A 15913-nucleotide genomic window follows, 5' to 3' on the forward strand; every position below is an offset into this window, starting at 1 on the left:
TATTCAATCACCGTGACATTCAGCTCACGACTTTTGCCCCAGGAGGTGAGAGCAGCTTCCAGCAGAAGCATAAAGCCAACAGGATACAGCGTCCGCAATCTTGTTCGCCCGTGCCGTGCACTTCTGGCGGCTTAAAGCTTCTTGCACAATTGCAAAATTCTGCACGATTCGCGAGCGGCCGAAAAATCGCCAATTGGTCGGTCAGTGAAAGCGACGGACGCACCGCGCATATTTCATCCTTTAAGACTGCCCGATCTGAATCTTATGTCACTTCCCCTGTGATCGCTGTGCTTGCCTTTTGTAAAAATATACTTTCATCTTCTTCGTTTCCTGCTGCACCAATTCTTCCATTTATCGTGCAAATTGCGACACAATTCGAACGATTGGTTGGAAAGCGTTGGAGGTATCTTTAACCGTAGAGTAAATACGAGGAATACGTGGTAACTAGAAGATTATAGGTAAGATTTTTATTAATTATATGTATAAGGTAACCTAGGCCCAGCAGCCGGAGCGACAGGTTTCTACAAGACGTTTAGTAGTCAGAAGTGCAAAGTTAGCTATTTAGAAGAGCACACAGAAGGGAAGAAAAATGTCAGTAAATAGTAATTAGATTAGGTAAGTTTCTTTGCAGACTGAGTGTCTCATCTTAAAAAGGGAATTTTGTATCCGTAACAGGACTAACTAGTTTTTAATCACAGATCTATCCAAAAATGCAAAAGTTCCTTACCTTTGTTTATCCAAAAGTCCTTTACCTCCAAAGGCTGTATCCCACCAGCCATTTTGGTTCACGTTCACGCAAAAACGCAAACAATACGAAATACCGAAGACGCCACTAGAATCGAAATAAAATATCGTTGTACTCTTAAGAGAACTTTGAACCAACGCGTGTGTACATACCAAGAAGACGGGCATTTAAAGCGTTTTGAACGTGGCGTTCCTAATTCAATGTTTGCCGATTCCTTTTCTCTTAACGTCTTCCGGTCGGAGCGATACGTCTTCTCTCTTTCTCGAATCCGGTAAAGCTAATTGAGTCAAGATCTACCGTTCCCCCGTGGACGACGTATTGTGACAGGAATGATAATTTCGTGCAAACACTCGGCTATTTCACGCCTGCGGGAGGCCTGACCCGATCACGAATATTCTCCTTATCCTTCTCCATTCCGGCTTCCCTCGCGCTCCGGCTCGTTACGATTTGCGTGACGACCATTTTAAAGTGGTGTGCAGGTACAACTCATCAGAAACTCGTTTTAAATATACCACCGTCTCGAATCTACCACCAAAAACCCTTTCAAATGGCCCCACGTTCCCGCTTAAAGGGAATAACCACTATGCCGGTACAAAAATTAACTTCTACCGATCCAACTCATTTTTCAGTTTTCTACTGCTCTTTTTTCATTGTGACTCATTAGTGAGTTAAAAATATATGTTTGAAAGCGTCAAATAAATTAAAGCTATTTGTCGCGAAAGTTGACCCACGTTAAAGTTGTTTTTTCAGTACTAGAGCTTTTCTTCTTCGATTAATTATTCGTCTTCCCAATTTTACTTCTGTTGCACAAACTTTCATTCAGATTTTTTGGGCCCCACAACCGACTAACTTCTCCTGTAACTATATAATTTATAATATTTATTTGAGTTAGCAATAATTTCGAAATTTTTTAAAATTATAATCCACCTCCTCCTTTTTACTTAACTATTCATTTCGCCAAACTACTCCTACCGTACCTCAAGCTCAACGATACCCCCAGCAACAAGAACGAACCCGCAGGTTCCGTAAATCGAACGCTCAGCAAACTTTCGTCCCGATAAACAGCGTTCTACCGTAAATCTAAACGGGAAAGGACAAGCAGAGGAAGAAGAAGGGGGCGCGATACTGGACCGCCTGCGACGGGGCCCGTAGTCAGAAGGCCCTCGAGCGGCCCATTAAAATAATTCAATTAAACGGACAATAGATCAACCGTCTCGAAGGAGAGAAGAGAGCCATCGGCGCAGAACACGGTCACCCGATAACTTTCGTCGGTCCGTGCAACGAAACGAAAAAGATAAAGAGGAATCTGGCAACGGGCCCAAATCGCGCGGGATTTCGTGAAAATCTGCCCCGTTCTTCGGTAGGGTCAGGTGGACAGGGTGGCAATAGTGGAACGGTGGACGTGGCGAGGGGGAGAGGGGGGACGAAGAGGAACAAAAAAAAGACGAGCAAAGCATGGAGTTTTACGACTTGGCAAAATTTATTGGTAGGCCGCGGTAGGGTGGGTTCGTCCCCAACGGAAAGTACATTGCGATTCCCCGAAAGCACACGGGAGAGGTGTCACACATACGTCGTCTTATCTCTCTTCGAGAGGAAAGCAACAAAATCTCTCATTCTCACCGGGGCTGACCGTGCGCCTCGGTTCATTGTAAAGCTAGCGATACAGGCGTAGATACAAATATAATATAATTATGGTAATTATAATATAATATAATATAACATATAATAATAATAATAATAATAAAATAATAACATTATTATCACTCCTATTAATCGGTAAAAACGAGATACATTTCTACGAATCGAGAGGCCTATCGATGGCTACGATGCACAGTGACTAAGGACTATTTTTCGATAACGTTCATAAAATAATTAATAATATTAATAATAATAATAATAATAATAATACGTTCGCGATAATCGCGTTGCCCGCAATAATATTAGAAAAGGGAGACGCAGCGATAGGTAATTTAAGCTATGTACAAAGCGCGACTGTAGAGCTCTCCACTTCCCCTTTCCTGTCCATTAGTCGGGGAAATTTTCTGCTTTCGCGGAGGAACGTGCGAGAGAAAAGAAGATCGCGATGCGCGCGGACTTTCGTCGTTCCACAGCTGACTGGCCGATCTCGAGCGACCTCGAGGCGCCGCAGCTCGCGAAAAGTCCAGTCGTCCGAAACAATTATTCTTTCTTCTCAGCCACGCTGTGCTTAATTAGTGCCGTTTAATTTATGGCGATGAGACTATAAAACTAGCCTCGCGAATTTACTCGACACACGATCGCACGCGCTCTTAAATAGAGAAAACGAAAAAGGATGTACAGCTCGAAGCGACGGTGCTGCTATGTGTATAAAATTTAACGCAACCTGACACGTACTTTTTTTTTACAGAATTACTGTAATCATGAAATTCGAATTCGCGATTTGATCGAATGCTTCGGTGGCGGAAAGAAAAATAGTTGTTTCGACTGTTGAGCGGTGAGTTTTGACTCTTTCGTTCGCAGGAAACAGCAGGGTGCCTGGCGAATGTTAAATAGATAAATAATGTTGCAAGAATTGCTTCTCAAGTTATTGAAGCAGTATTGATATAGAAAAGCTTGAATATTTATAGAATTTTGCGAATTTTATCGCAATAGCTAAATGAAAACATCAGATTCACCGATTCGTCAAATTTCTCATTAAAAATATGCTACTTCTCTGACACATTAATATTCGATTCATCGAAATGAAAGTTCACAAGCAATTTCTGCAACATCTACTGACAAGGGGAGTGCACGAGGCTTTGGATCACCGATTTCATTGAAATTTTGCATACAGTTAGCGCGCAGCATGTATAATAACGTACCAAACGCACAGGCAGCAGTGCTAAAAGATGTGCGAGAAAATCGAATTCAAAGTTCCACCTTTTCCAGAACCTCGATATATGCAGACGTAAACAAGTTACAGCTCTTCTGTAATCTATGCAGTAATTCCAGTCATACGTATATACTTTTCCTAGTTTCTAATTACTTCTATGATTAATTACGTACACCGACCTGGTCCTCGCGCATAGACTCATACAAGGTTTGAAAGGCCGAAAATTTGTACTGAATTTCTCTTACCAAACATTGAGCGCAACCTGTGCGTGTCATTATACTTCGCATGGACTAATAACGTGCAAAATTTTAACCAAATTGAAGGCCCCTCTTTCGCACACAGCTCTTGTGAGCGATTTTTTAATCGTTTTTACGTATACACAGGATAAATGAATTAGCAAAGTGTTTGGTAGCACTAGAAATTAATCTTGGAAGACATAGTATGTCGAAGATCCTCGATGATGACTAATAATGCAAATTACTTAATCGATCGGCGATAGCGTTGCCAATATCAGACATTTTTATAGCTTTACCGCTAACTTCGATCGATCTAATAATCCTCGTTTTAACTCGCCATCGATGATGAATTGTTTGACGTTAACCCTAAACTTTCCAGTGATACCATGCACTAAATACAATAATACATCCAATACCACAGTGTCTAAGAAAATTTCAGCCAAATCGTTGTCTTCGCGCAGTTCCTTTCGAAGACCTCTTTGCCGAATCCCAGATCAATGTCGACGAAAGGAATCGGAATCAAGGATTACCCATCTCTGGCGGTGAAAATGTTCGCTGCGTCGCTGCTGCTCCTGGTGTCCTCGGGCGAACTTTTCCACGGCGGTGTCCAGGCCGTGGCGGAACCTCCGGAGGGTGGCGGGGGACGAAGGAAGGAGACGGTCACACCTACGGATATAGCTGGGAAACGTATGGAACCGATCGATCATGCCGTTCTGATCGAACGAGCCCGTGTCTCCGCGCGAGATCGAGGGGACACTCGGAACCGACGGTTCATCCACTGGAAACCGATCTCAGCTGACTGGTATTTGCGTCAGCGGGCCCGCCTTGTTCCACGTTTCCAAGGTCGTCTGGTCGCGTCTCGCCGAAGATCTTGCTTCCCCACGGCTCCGATTCGTCGTCGCACTACGGCCGGCCGTTTTCCACCGATTCCCCGTGGAACGGGGCGAATCGAGGGCTCCTAGTGGGAACGGGCCCCGCCGGGGCCCAAAGAGACGTCGCTTGGGGCCTTGGGCGTGGTCCCACGGTAGCATCGGGTCCTCAGCGGCGTATCTGATGCGGGTTATTACGCGCTGCTCAATTTTGGGACTCTGAGCCCCGAGGTAATCGCGTAACCGCGTTGACACGGGCTCCTTTCCTTTCTCTCAGCTGGCTGATCTGTGAATAGCAATCAGACGCTTCCGGGGAACCTAATCGGCAGCCGTCGGGTTCCTTTTTGATATCGAAATTGGATCCCTTCCTAAGGGGTTCATTAGCGGCAGTTTGATATCTTGATTTACTCAGGTTTTCTCTGATTAATTCTCAGGTCTGATCTTCTGATTAGGTTTCGGAGAACTTTTTGGGACTCATGGGCCCAGATTCCTGTTGCAAGTAGGTTTATAGCTTTCCTCCCGGTTCTGAGTGAAATATGTCACTAGCAGCAAATCGCGTCCAGCGTGTAATCCTCTTCCCCTGACCTTGGCCCGATTGCTCTGTTCCCATGGACGTTCAGGCTGAATCGCGTCTACGTCGACTCTGCTTTCCACGATTGAGTTGTTGCAGTCGCCACGCCGCTGGAGAAAGCAGGAACCACGAGTTGATTTGTGGAGATAACGGAGACCGGCTGGATACATTGCGTTCTCGAGCCGTACTGCTGATAACGAGGCCCGATTTAGTGACGCGACTTTTCCACAGTCTTATGCAACTCGATTGAAACCACCGACGACAGCCGGATTCCTCGTGCAGCCAGTTTCTACTTTTTCCCTCGCGACTACACCAGACGCCGCGTGTCCTTCGGACCGTTGCGGAATTTTAATTAAGAAATCCTTGACCAGCTCGTTAAGGACTTGGCAAAAGCGGGACGCTGATCAGCAGCGGATCACGCGTCGCGCTCGTAGCCCCTGCCCCATCCAGTTTCATCTTCCTCAGCAGCCTCGGTGCTCCAGAAGCAGGCCGACGCGTTCAACGTTCGCTGCACCATTCACGCGATTCTCCATTTTTTGTATCTGTCTCTCGATATCATTGTCGCGACGGGAAGTCTCGTCGACTTGATGTGGCTAACGTCTAGGTGTCTAGGCACGGAATACAGGAAGATGGCAGAAGCGAAGTGAACACGAACAAGCGGGATGGAGGAGCGAGAAGCGAGGTTCATAGGCGAGGAGGCGACTCAGAATCCGTGGAAAGTCTTTTCCCTTGCGACCCGGACCGCTAGCCGATCGACCGACTCGGAGAACCGACAGACGGACATCGGGAAGGATGGGCGCGCGATGGCATCGAGATCTTGGAATTTCCACGTGGATTTTCTTGTTGCTATCGTTGCAGCTGTCTTTGCAAGCTTTTTCTGTTCAACGATACTGGTATTTTGTTTGTCCCTGAATTTTTTGCAATCTTTAGTGACATTGGAAATCACGATTTATAGCTTAAGGGGCAGAATATTTTTGTCGGCATTTCTCTTAGACTCGTGGTGCAGATTCAGTTTATTTTTTGTAGGAGCATAAATGGATATCTGTGATATCATTGGACTGCTTGTGATAGCTTCAACGATTTCATATGTTCCTCCACTGGGATAAAGATATCGCTCGCTTACAGACATTGCTCAAAAGACGCTACTTAAGTTTCTACCTTTCCATTATTATTTCAAGAAATTGAGGAGACATCGCGTGGATAAGCCAGACTCCCACCACGACGTTCAATTTCCCCATTTTTACTATTCTACACAAAGCGACAGGTTTCTTTCCTTGAGAAGGAAATTTTCTCAATTTCTTGGAAAATGGCAGCCACTTTAAAAAAGTGTCTTTGTCAGCTGTGAATTCACAGACACCACACGCTGAAACGTCTCCCAAAACTAAATTCTACGAATCAAACAAATATTTCTAATCTTCGTTACTCAATGTCAGTTTGAGTCGTGGATAGAATAACGTAGTCGAAACGCCTCGTTTGCGTGCACGTGTCTGTGACGTAATCGGGAGCTGCTTTATCCCCGTGGAAATTCCAAGGAGCACCGTGGACACTAGCGCGATCAGAAGACAGCCTAATCAGAAAAAGAGAAACGCGCGTCTACAGGGATTTTTAGGATATTAGTCGGCCGGGTGGCTTCTAGTACCTACAGTAGCCATTCGAATAGCCATTCGAGTAGCCGTTGGAGCCCTTGTAGGGAACAGAGTGTATGCTCCTGGAACAAAGATGGTCGAAATCGGAAGATGAGGAGAGTGCTCTTCAAGGGAACTCTCTGTTTCCTCTCTCACATTCTTTCCCTTCCTGTTTAGCAAATGAAAATTCCACCGGTTTCGCGAGTGCGAGATGGCCATTATTCGTGCGCGGTTAGTGCGTCAGTAGAAGATAGAAGGCGGCAGACGTGATCGTAGATCATAGCAGAGTAATGAGTGATAGAAGAAGATGGTAGTAGCAGAGTTTTCGGCATGCTGGGCGTATCTCTTTCTTTCTTTCTTTCTTTTCGTGGTGGCGGGAGAAATCGCGGCGTAAAAAAAAAAAATACCATTGAAGAAAAATAATGGAACTGATAGAAGATACGTGATTGTAAATTTCTGTTGTTATAGACTGTTGTTGATGTTGTAATTTTTTTGTTGTTGATGATGTTGATGTTGCGTGTACATTTTGTGTGTGTATGTCAAGGCGCAGGAGATTCAGAGCTCCCGCTCACCGCCACCCACATCTACAACAGAACAGAAAACAAGACCACCGCCGTTACATACAAGGTATCCATTAGTATCCACCAGTATCGAAGATTTATTTTATCGCTCGCCCGCTCGCTCGCTCGCTCGTTCGTTCGGGCCGCGTTCAAGCGCGCGCGCGCCTGCGCGTTCGAGCTAGCACGTTCCACGCGGAGGCAGCATTATTTCAGGCTGATTTATGGGTCAAGACGATCTTCAAAGTGCCACGCAGGGGGACGAAGGGGCGCGAAGTTTTGCGGCTCCCCCATCCCCCAACCCTTTATCTCCCCCTTTTTCGCTCCTCCGCCAATGCTGACGAAAAAAGGTCAACGGTACTCGTGACCTTCTTCGTATGAAGATGTTACGTCGGTGTTATCTTTCTTTTCAGTTTTCGCGCGGTCGATAGACTTGGGTGAGTAGGTACTGTGCTACTGCTTACGTCACAGGCAACTGAATTCTGATCTTTGGCTTTCGTCAGTGAATTTAGGTTTAGCGAAGTGACGGTGAGATTTATTTTGGGTACAGTAACTTTTTTTTTTTAGGAAACTCAACTCTTTCATTTGATTTTGTGGAGTGGTGGATGTTTACCGATGCTTTTATGCAGTCTATGATTGTTTCTTTTTGTATGCTTTGGTTGTATGTATGGTTTCCATATTAAAGTATGTCGTATGGTTTGTGAAGTTAAATTGGGAGTTAATTGGAAATGAAATTAGTTTGGTCCTAAGGTTTTTTAATAGTTTTAATATTATGGCGATGTTAGAGTTAAACTTCAGAATTTGCGATAGGAATAATATGTTATTCTGGATGCTGACTGCGTTTGAAAAAGTTAATCGATGTAGCAAAATACTACAAATAAAAAGAGAAGATGTCAAGACATTTTCACGTTTTGGTTCGAGGCTATTGGAGATTCAACAAAAACTGAAGCAGTGCGTAAAGTGAATATTCCGTGCCTCCAGAAAATCTTGAACGAATTGTCAAATAAATTCGTCCATAAATCAGCTGAATACTGAAGAGAGAAAAGTTACTGCTCCCAGAAATATCGACATAAAAATTTGCACGCGCAACAATAATTCATTGTCTACGCGATACAGTGACGAATAATATTTTACGTTTAATCACCGTTCCACGAGCTGTCTTTCGTTCGATCGCAGATCGTCGACGACCGACGGCTCGCGAAAGAGTGTCTGTTCGACTTCAACGCGACTTTCGCTTTTCAATTCAGAGACTTTACTATTTACAACAGAATTCCTGAAATTTCCAATAGAAACCAAGAGACACATCGCTTCAAATTATTCAAAAAGTAGCACCGTTCGTCAAAAAATTTCTTGCGATCCACTGTAAAGTCCATTGACCAAAATGTCCAATTAGAAATTGTAACGTCCACTTACAATCCTTAAATGCACAAATACGTAACACCAATTAGAATTGCAACACATTTATAATTCCAATTATAAACCATTCAGAATGGAATCTAAACTCCCACCCTTCTAAAGTTGCAAATTTTCAAATCCTCCATTGGAATCTTTTCTAATAAAAAGTAACGTGTATTATTATCACTTTGAAAATATTTTCATTTCTCACGTGACTAAAAGAAAACTACAAAAACTACGGTGCATTTAAGGATCTCTAAGCGTTGAAATAACACTGCCCAATAGAAACAACTCAGCGGTAATTTCTTTTCTGCATGGAACGTGCGTCGCGTCGCCAATAAAACCGGTCGAATTCAGATAAAGTGAATTTTATTTTCCCCTTGATCGCGGCGCGTCTTCGATCGAAGAATCGATTCTCACTGACAGCGTCTGCGCTCCGATCGCCGAGAATTATGTTTGGTTACGCGCCGAGGGGTCTCGTGGTTCCGTCGCGGTCGTGAACGAAGGATTGACGAATCGTCGGTGGAAATCATGCCGCTGGATGAGTCACTAAATGAAGTACTGTCTTCGCTGGATTATTCTTTTTCATGTTGCAAAAGGTCGTGGCGGTGACCCGACCGGTTTTCGAAGTGGTCCCTATGCTCATGGCTGCTACGGTCAATGCACAATGCTCGCGGCTAGTTCGGTTGGAATCGAACGAAAATTCGTTTGGAACAAAAGCACTTTCCCTGCAAAAACGAAACATGCAGTGCCATTTACTTGGAATGTCTCTAAATTACATCTTGCACTTGGAAAGACTGCTTCTGATTTTTCTTATCTGTTCTTGCATTATGAAAGGGAAAGGTATTAAGCTCGACGTATGTGTTTACAGATTCCTTTAGTTTGCAACAGTGGCAGCCATTAATATGGCAAACATTATTTGTATAGGAATGTATGTATTAATTGAAATTACACTTAAGATTTGAAACGTATAACGATTTCACAAACTATACAAGTGTTAATAAAATTAAAAACTCAAGAAATGGGGACAAATTGGAAGAAGTCGGGGAATCAGAATTGTATTAATTCTTCTTTCGATTCACACGATCACGGTACACGATATCCCACAACTGCCAACGACGAGAATTTCCAACAAAGACGTCACAAGAAACTCAAGTTTTCCACTACCTCCTTTCCGTTTTGTGCAAATAACGTCTGTTCGACGGAACGTTAATTAATATCGAGACCGAAGCTGTGAAGGTACCGCCTGTCAATCGTTAATTCACAACGCGTCGAAGAGCAGCCGCGACGGACCACGAGCGGAGCACAGACGCGGTATCACCCAAAACGGTAACGAGCGAAGAGGCCAAGGGGCCCAGCCACGAAATCGATTCCACGCAGACATTGTCGTTAACACCGTGCCAGAGATCACACCAAGTTGCACCCACGATCTATCATCCGTCGAAGAGGATGGCAACCCAGCCGGAGCTGTCATCCACGGAGGTTCGCAGTGTGACGTTTCAGAGGAATTCGCGCAACTTTGTGTCGTCGACCATCGCCACGTATCGAGCGCGAACGAATGGACGTCCGGCGACTCGGGGAGGCGGAGGGGGCCTGCACTGTTAACTCGGTGCGGATGATTGAATGGAAGAAAAAGGGAACAAAGAAAGAGGAAGAAGAAGAGGGCGATCTCTAGCTCGATCAATGTCTGGCCATGGGAATCGACCTGGGGGCCGGTTGCCCGCGGGCGACGAGCGGCGAATTAGGAGAGGCACGGCATCGAAAAAAAAACGGAAAAAACTCAAGGAACAACAAATCCGTTCTATGACGATCAAGATCTATCCGGATAATGAGAAAATGGTACCTGTGCTGCTTGAGGTTGTCCTGCCGCTTGAAGGACTTTCCGCAGACCTCGCAGGTGAAGGTCACGTCGTCCTTATGGCTGCGCTCGTGGATCATGAGGTTGTAGGGCTTCGTGAAGCGCCGCTGGCAGTACTTGCAGACGAACTCTACCGTGCACTTGGCGCGCATCTTCTGCCGGCGGCCGAACTCCCTGCCGTGCCCCTCTGTCTCCATCGGCATTATCGCGAACATCCTTATAAATTCCCACCGCTCCTTCTCTTGGGTCGACTCTCTGTCTCCTTTCCCTCTACCTCCTCTCTCGCGGTCCTGCTAACGCCTCAAAGTCACTCCCTCCACCTGGTTGCAGCCTATGGGCGTCTTTGTCGCGCTTCTTGGACCGCAGGCCGTTTCTCTCGTTCACGGGAGCACACCGTTCCGGTCCCTCTCTTTTGCCGCCCGTGTCGCTTCTTCTTCGTCTTCTCTCGTCTTCTCTTCGCCTCCTCCCGCGCAACCTAGTCCCAGGTTGACTTCTGGGAGTGAGATCACTCGGGCTGTACCTCCACGCGGGAAGACCGAGTCTCTGCCTCGCCTCTACCTGCGGGGAATAAAGGAGCAATGATTCCTCGGATCGATCCCCGGGGACGACTCGGGGATCTTGGACGTGGGGCCGGCTTTATCGGGGCCACGTTCTTTTTGGGATTCACTCGCGCACAGTGTGGCTGGGGACTGAATTATTTGGGCGTTGTTTCCGATGGGTAGGTGGCTGACTGCTTGCGACTGTTGGCGGGAGGAATCGGGAGGAGGTGTTTCGCAAGATTTCGGCCCCCTTTCTTTGTCGCTGTGGGACTTGGCGCAGGTACTCAGATTCTAGGTTAGGTCAACTCCACATTTGGTAACATCCAAAAGTGGAGTTGAGAAATAAGCTTCGCTCCTCTGTGGAATAGTCAGTCATTGCAACTTTACTTAGAACTTAAACAAAATTAAATCCACTTCAAACGCAACGACTGAAACTGAAGGCCCAAAGGGAACCACCAACGCTGCGGAGGAAATGCGATTCAGCGGAAAGCAAGGATGCGCAAGTGAATGTAATACAAGGGAGAAGCTTATTGCTCGAACAGTAGTCGAAAAGAGGGGTCCCGTGGAGTGAAGAGGCAGCAATAAAAAAGGCCCCCGGGGTCCAATCGCGCGGTGTGGCGCGGCCATTGTGCAAGAGCCACGTCCGGTGCTACTGGTAGCGCAAGGTAAGAACGCGGCGCACGCTCGAATAAAGTGGCGTGTCCGAATGAGTAATAAGCGTGGCTGGGCGTATCCCGGTTGGTAAGGTTACCTAACAGCGGTGGGGCCTAATCGGAGCTGCGTGTTACGCGCGAGTCTGCTCACTTTTTGCTCTTCGCCTCTTTAAGAGCAGGCTTCGGCGATTCGTGGCTTTCGAGGCTACACCAGAGTGCTATTCTTGGCGGCCTATCTTTAGCCTGACGTGTTCGTTGCTGCGCACACTTGTTTCATTCAGCGACAAGTGGAGGAATAGTAATGGAGTTGGGTGAAGGAAGGGCTTAGTAGAGTAGTAGATGAATACTAGTAAACTTTCAATGTTTACATGGCTCCTAAAACCTGCAGATTTCATTAGAAGGGAATTCCTTGAATTTGTTCAAGCCTCATAGTTCGATCGCGTAGAAAAGTATCGGTCACTGTACGTACACGCTCCTCGAAGGTAACCGCGAGAGATTACCAGCAAATCGTATGCCAACTGGCAAGTTCGTCTACACGGCTGTTCGTGATCAAGAGGTCAAAGCTAATGTATGATAATGTATGATAATGCAATGTATGTGAAAGCACGCAGTCAAGATCGCGTAGTACGTTAGAGGGATCTACGAATGAGTATACCCACGCAAATAGTGTGGCCATGCGAAGCTGCGGTTTCATCAGAGGAGGATCTATCGGGAGGAAATCTACGATACCTTTGAAAAATAATACAAGAGCGTGTCTTGGAATCTGATTAAAAAGGAATTACGCGTTAAGTAACACGTGGAGTGTTCAATGCCATTCAAGTGTCTAAATTCGAGACGCCGAGCGGAGCTCCGAAGCCAGCAACAGCGTTGCATCTTTTCAAGGATGGCGCTAGCCGCAGCCACGCCGCTGTTATAAGATACGATTTCGATGCATTGTGAGGAGTAATGGAGTTGTTTAGCAGGCTGTGACGGGAATACAATGCTAGAATTAAGCCGAGAAACCGGGACATTGGATTTCTTAATCCTGTTAGACACGCGTCCTGCAATTCGATCAGGCTGTCGTGCTCCAAGAACAGTGACACTAACATGCTGTTCACTCGTGAATACGGGCACGTCCGACGAAAGAAAGGACCCCGCAAGGGATCCACTAAAAGTTATCGTTCGAATCCCTCGTGAAAACCTGCGTCGTCATTCGCATCGATTGCGCGACACTTTTGGGGAAAATGTCGCCCCCTAAGTAGCAAAGAGTGCAGGAACTTACAAGTCTGTCGTGTATAAAAATGGGATGATGGCTGAATCGATAGCTAAAGTTAAAATGCTCGGGTAATTAAATGGATTTGTTTTTACTACGATTAATGAAAAGTACTCTAAAATTAATACCTTCGAAACTTCAGGGGGATTTAATGGAATTAAATTCCGATGTCTCAGACCACCAGATCCTCGGACTGTTTATTTTTTTATCCGATTAGTAGTTATTATAATCAAAGCGTCACTGCATCAACATGATCGTGCACCACTATCAGGACTTTATGCCTTCATTTGCAAACCCTTCAACGTCATTAACATTCAAATCTCCCAACCTATGTACGCAACATATGCTCAGCAACTCGTTAAGGGTGCAGTACTCTCAGCCCATCCAGAAAGAACCACACCACGAGAATACCTGTGAACATTGCGTCACAATCATAAAAACCTCAGAAGACTGAAGCTACAGGGACGCAGTCGCGCTCCTGCCACCAGTTTGGGGCTTACGCGAGGAAAGACAAGGAGCCACCGCGCTTACGCTTACTCCCCCGCGAGCAAAAGAAGACTAAGGACGGAGGGCACGGGTGAAGAGGCAGCCAATCAAAGGAGGACGGAGTGGAGCCAACCAAGAAGCCCGCTCGACGTGCGTGCACCCGTTCTCGTATGTATGGAGGAATAAAGAAGGGAGCAGTAGCCTTCGTTCGTTCGCCGGTAGCCAACCAAAGAGGAGCTGCTACCGTGAACCGCCCTACCGCTGACTACCGGTTTTCGGCCAGTCGCTACTGAACCTCCACAGAAATCCACCAAGCGGAACCACACCCGCCTCCTCTGGATCGACGTGGTGCTATGCTACTGGATAGCATTCGGTCGAATGTGCAAGGGCAGGGATCTCTTAGGACACCTTCTCGCTGCTCAATGAGAAGGGAGACGCGAACCCTCGATGGTGAGCACCTCGAGGAACTTGAACTGGGAGTATTGGATTTGGGTCTCTTTGGGTAGGTCTAAGTTGTGGAATCAGGAAAGGGTAGCTTTTCTGGTGGGACAACTTCCTGGTAGCCAATGGGAAGGGAGATATGAGAGCCACCGATGGCGGGACCACTGAAAAACTTGATTGGAAGAATTAAATTTGGATTAAGTCTAAGTTAGGAAACTGCGAAAGGGTGAAATTAGGGAAGGGTAGCTCTCCTGGTGGGACATTTTCCTGGTACCCAATCAGAAGAAAGGGTAGCTTTTCTGTTGTGATGTATTCCTGGTAGCAAATTTCAAGGGAAATATGGTAGCTCCCGATGGGGAGCTGGTGAGGGAGATTGTTTGGGAGTGCAAGGTATTGAATTCCATCCGATTGGTTACATGGTGAATTTTTAGTGGTGAGCTGGGTTTGGAGGAATTTCATTGGCAGTGGATGGAGTTGAGGAGTGAGTGTTTGTTATAAAGCAAGTAAGAATTACTCCTTTTTAAAATATGAAAAATAACAATTGTAGTTTCCAGCTGAATTAGAAGTGAATGAAAAAGGAAGAAATGAAGAAATCAAGTGATTTGAATTCCTCTTAAACATCCAAAAGTTTTAATTACATTTCCCCCTTAATACCTAGCTTGTCTATCCTACTTAATATCCAATTACAAAATCTGACGAAGCTAATTAAATTAAAATAAATCAATGCATGCGCTCACTCGACAGCGGTTTCTGGAGATGCTGTACTTGAAACGCGAAAAAGAACTGCATAATAAGCTACCGACGAGCAAAACTTTGGAGCGTAGTCCGGTAGCCAATCAAAGCGAACCAGCTACCGTGTACCGCCCTCTGGCGCGCTACCGGTTTTGGGCCAGTCACCATCAAGACTCACGTGGAATCAACGAATGTGGACCACACCTTTTCCCGCCCGCTCGATTCGGAGCACAATGAAACATGAAGCATCCAGCCACCACAATCCCGATCATACTTTCTCTGTTCACTCGACATCGACATCAAAACAATGATACTCTAACTAATATCAGAAACATAAACCACGACACCCAAGAAAATCTCCACACACACACACACACACACACACACACACACACACTTGAAAACTCAATTCGAAACATGGGATACGAAATAATCAAAAACTAATAATGTGATCCTCCTAAATTCCTCACAACGATCGTAAAAGACAAGCGGCGGCGAGCAGAGGTAAAAGAAATTCCTACTCCGAATTGAAAAGAAAAAATGTAATGAATAAAACTCGCACTCACCGGTCGTTGAAGTCACCGCGCTTCACCGTAGTTCCCTCCTCGCGTCGTGGCTCCAACTTCAGACGCCTCCGTTGAACGTGTAACAAACGTTCAGCCGCGTTAACATCGAACCGTGCAATTCCCCGAACTCGTAACCGAAATCGCTCGTTTATTGCCCGCGTACAAAGAAAAACCCGTTGGAACTCGTTTCGTGGGATCGGTATTCTCTGTTGTACGTGTGTCTCGGGATGCTGTCTTCCGGGCTGACAGGTCTGGACCGTTTGGGTGCGCGGCGTCGACTGAAGCTCCGTTTGCCCGCTCGGTTCGCTGGTAGCCCGAATAGGTAGGCACACCAGAAGACGGTAGGATGCGGTGTGTAACCGCCAAAGGTCTCCTTCGTCGTCGTCGTCGTCGTCGTCGTCGTCGTCTCGCTTCTTCTGGTTGGAGGACCGGGAGACACCTCCCTACCGAACCCAGACACACCGACGCAACCCCGGTTGCTGTCGTTTGTCCGTGTGTGCTCTCTCTCTAGATTCTAACAGAAACCGCTCCAGGATC

General features: G+C 46.2%; 1 protein-coding gene across 2 annotated transcripts; it reads right to left on the reverse strand.

The window, feature by feature from the left end:
* Positions 1 to 2201: 2201 nt before the first annotated feature.
* Drm (odd-skipped family member drumstick) lies at positions 2202 to 15913 on the reverse strand. Of its 2 annotated transcripts, XR_013086709.1 has the most exons (4): positions 15377 to 15885; positions 10693 to 11265; positions 7305 to 7481; positions 2202 to 6980 (listed from the first exon to the last, which is right to left on the reverse strand). XR_013086709.1 is itself a non-coding variant. In XM_076822854.1 (3 exons), the coding sequence occupies exons 2-3, from the start codon at positions 10920 to 10922 to the stop codon at positions 6905 to 6907; spliced, it is 306 nt and encodes a 101-aa protein (XP_076678969.1). In that variant the 5' UTR covers positions 10923 to 11265; positions 15377 to 15913; the 3' UTR covers positions 2202 to 6904. The 2 variants fall into 2 exon arrangements, 1 of the variants encoding a protein (XP_076678969.1); XM_076822854.1 differs by lacking the exon at positions 7305 to 7481 and having other exon boundaries at positions 15377 to 15913.

This window comes from Andrena cerasifolii, chromosome 11 (genome assembly GCF_050908995.1).
Source record: "Andrena cerasifolii isolate SP2316 chromosome 11, iyAndCera1_principal, whole genome shotgun sequence".
NCBI lineage: Eukaryota > Metazoa > Arthropoda > Insecta > Hymenoptera > Andrenidae > Andrena > Andrena cerasifolii.

Coding starts and splice junctions, on each gene's coding strand:
- Drm (XM_076822854.1), bottom strand. CDS start 10,922: ATGTTCGCGATAATGCCGATGGAGACAGAGGGGCACGGCAGGGAGTTC. Junction 6,981..10,692: donor GACAACCTCAAGCAGCACAG/GTACCATTTTCT, acceptor TCTTTGTTCCAG/GAGCATACACTCTGTTCCCT.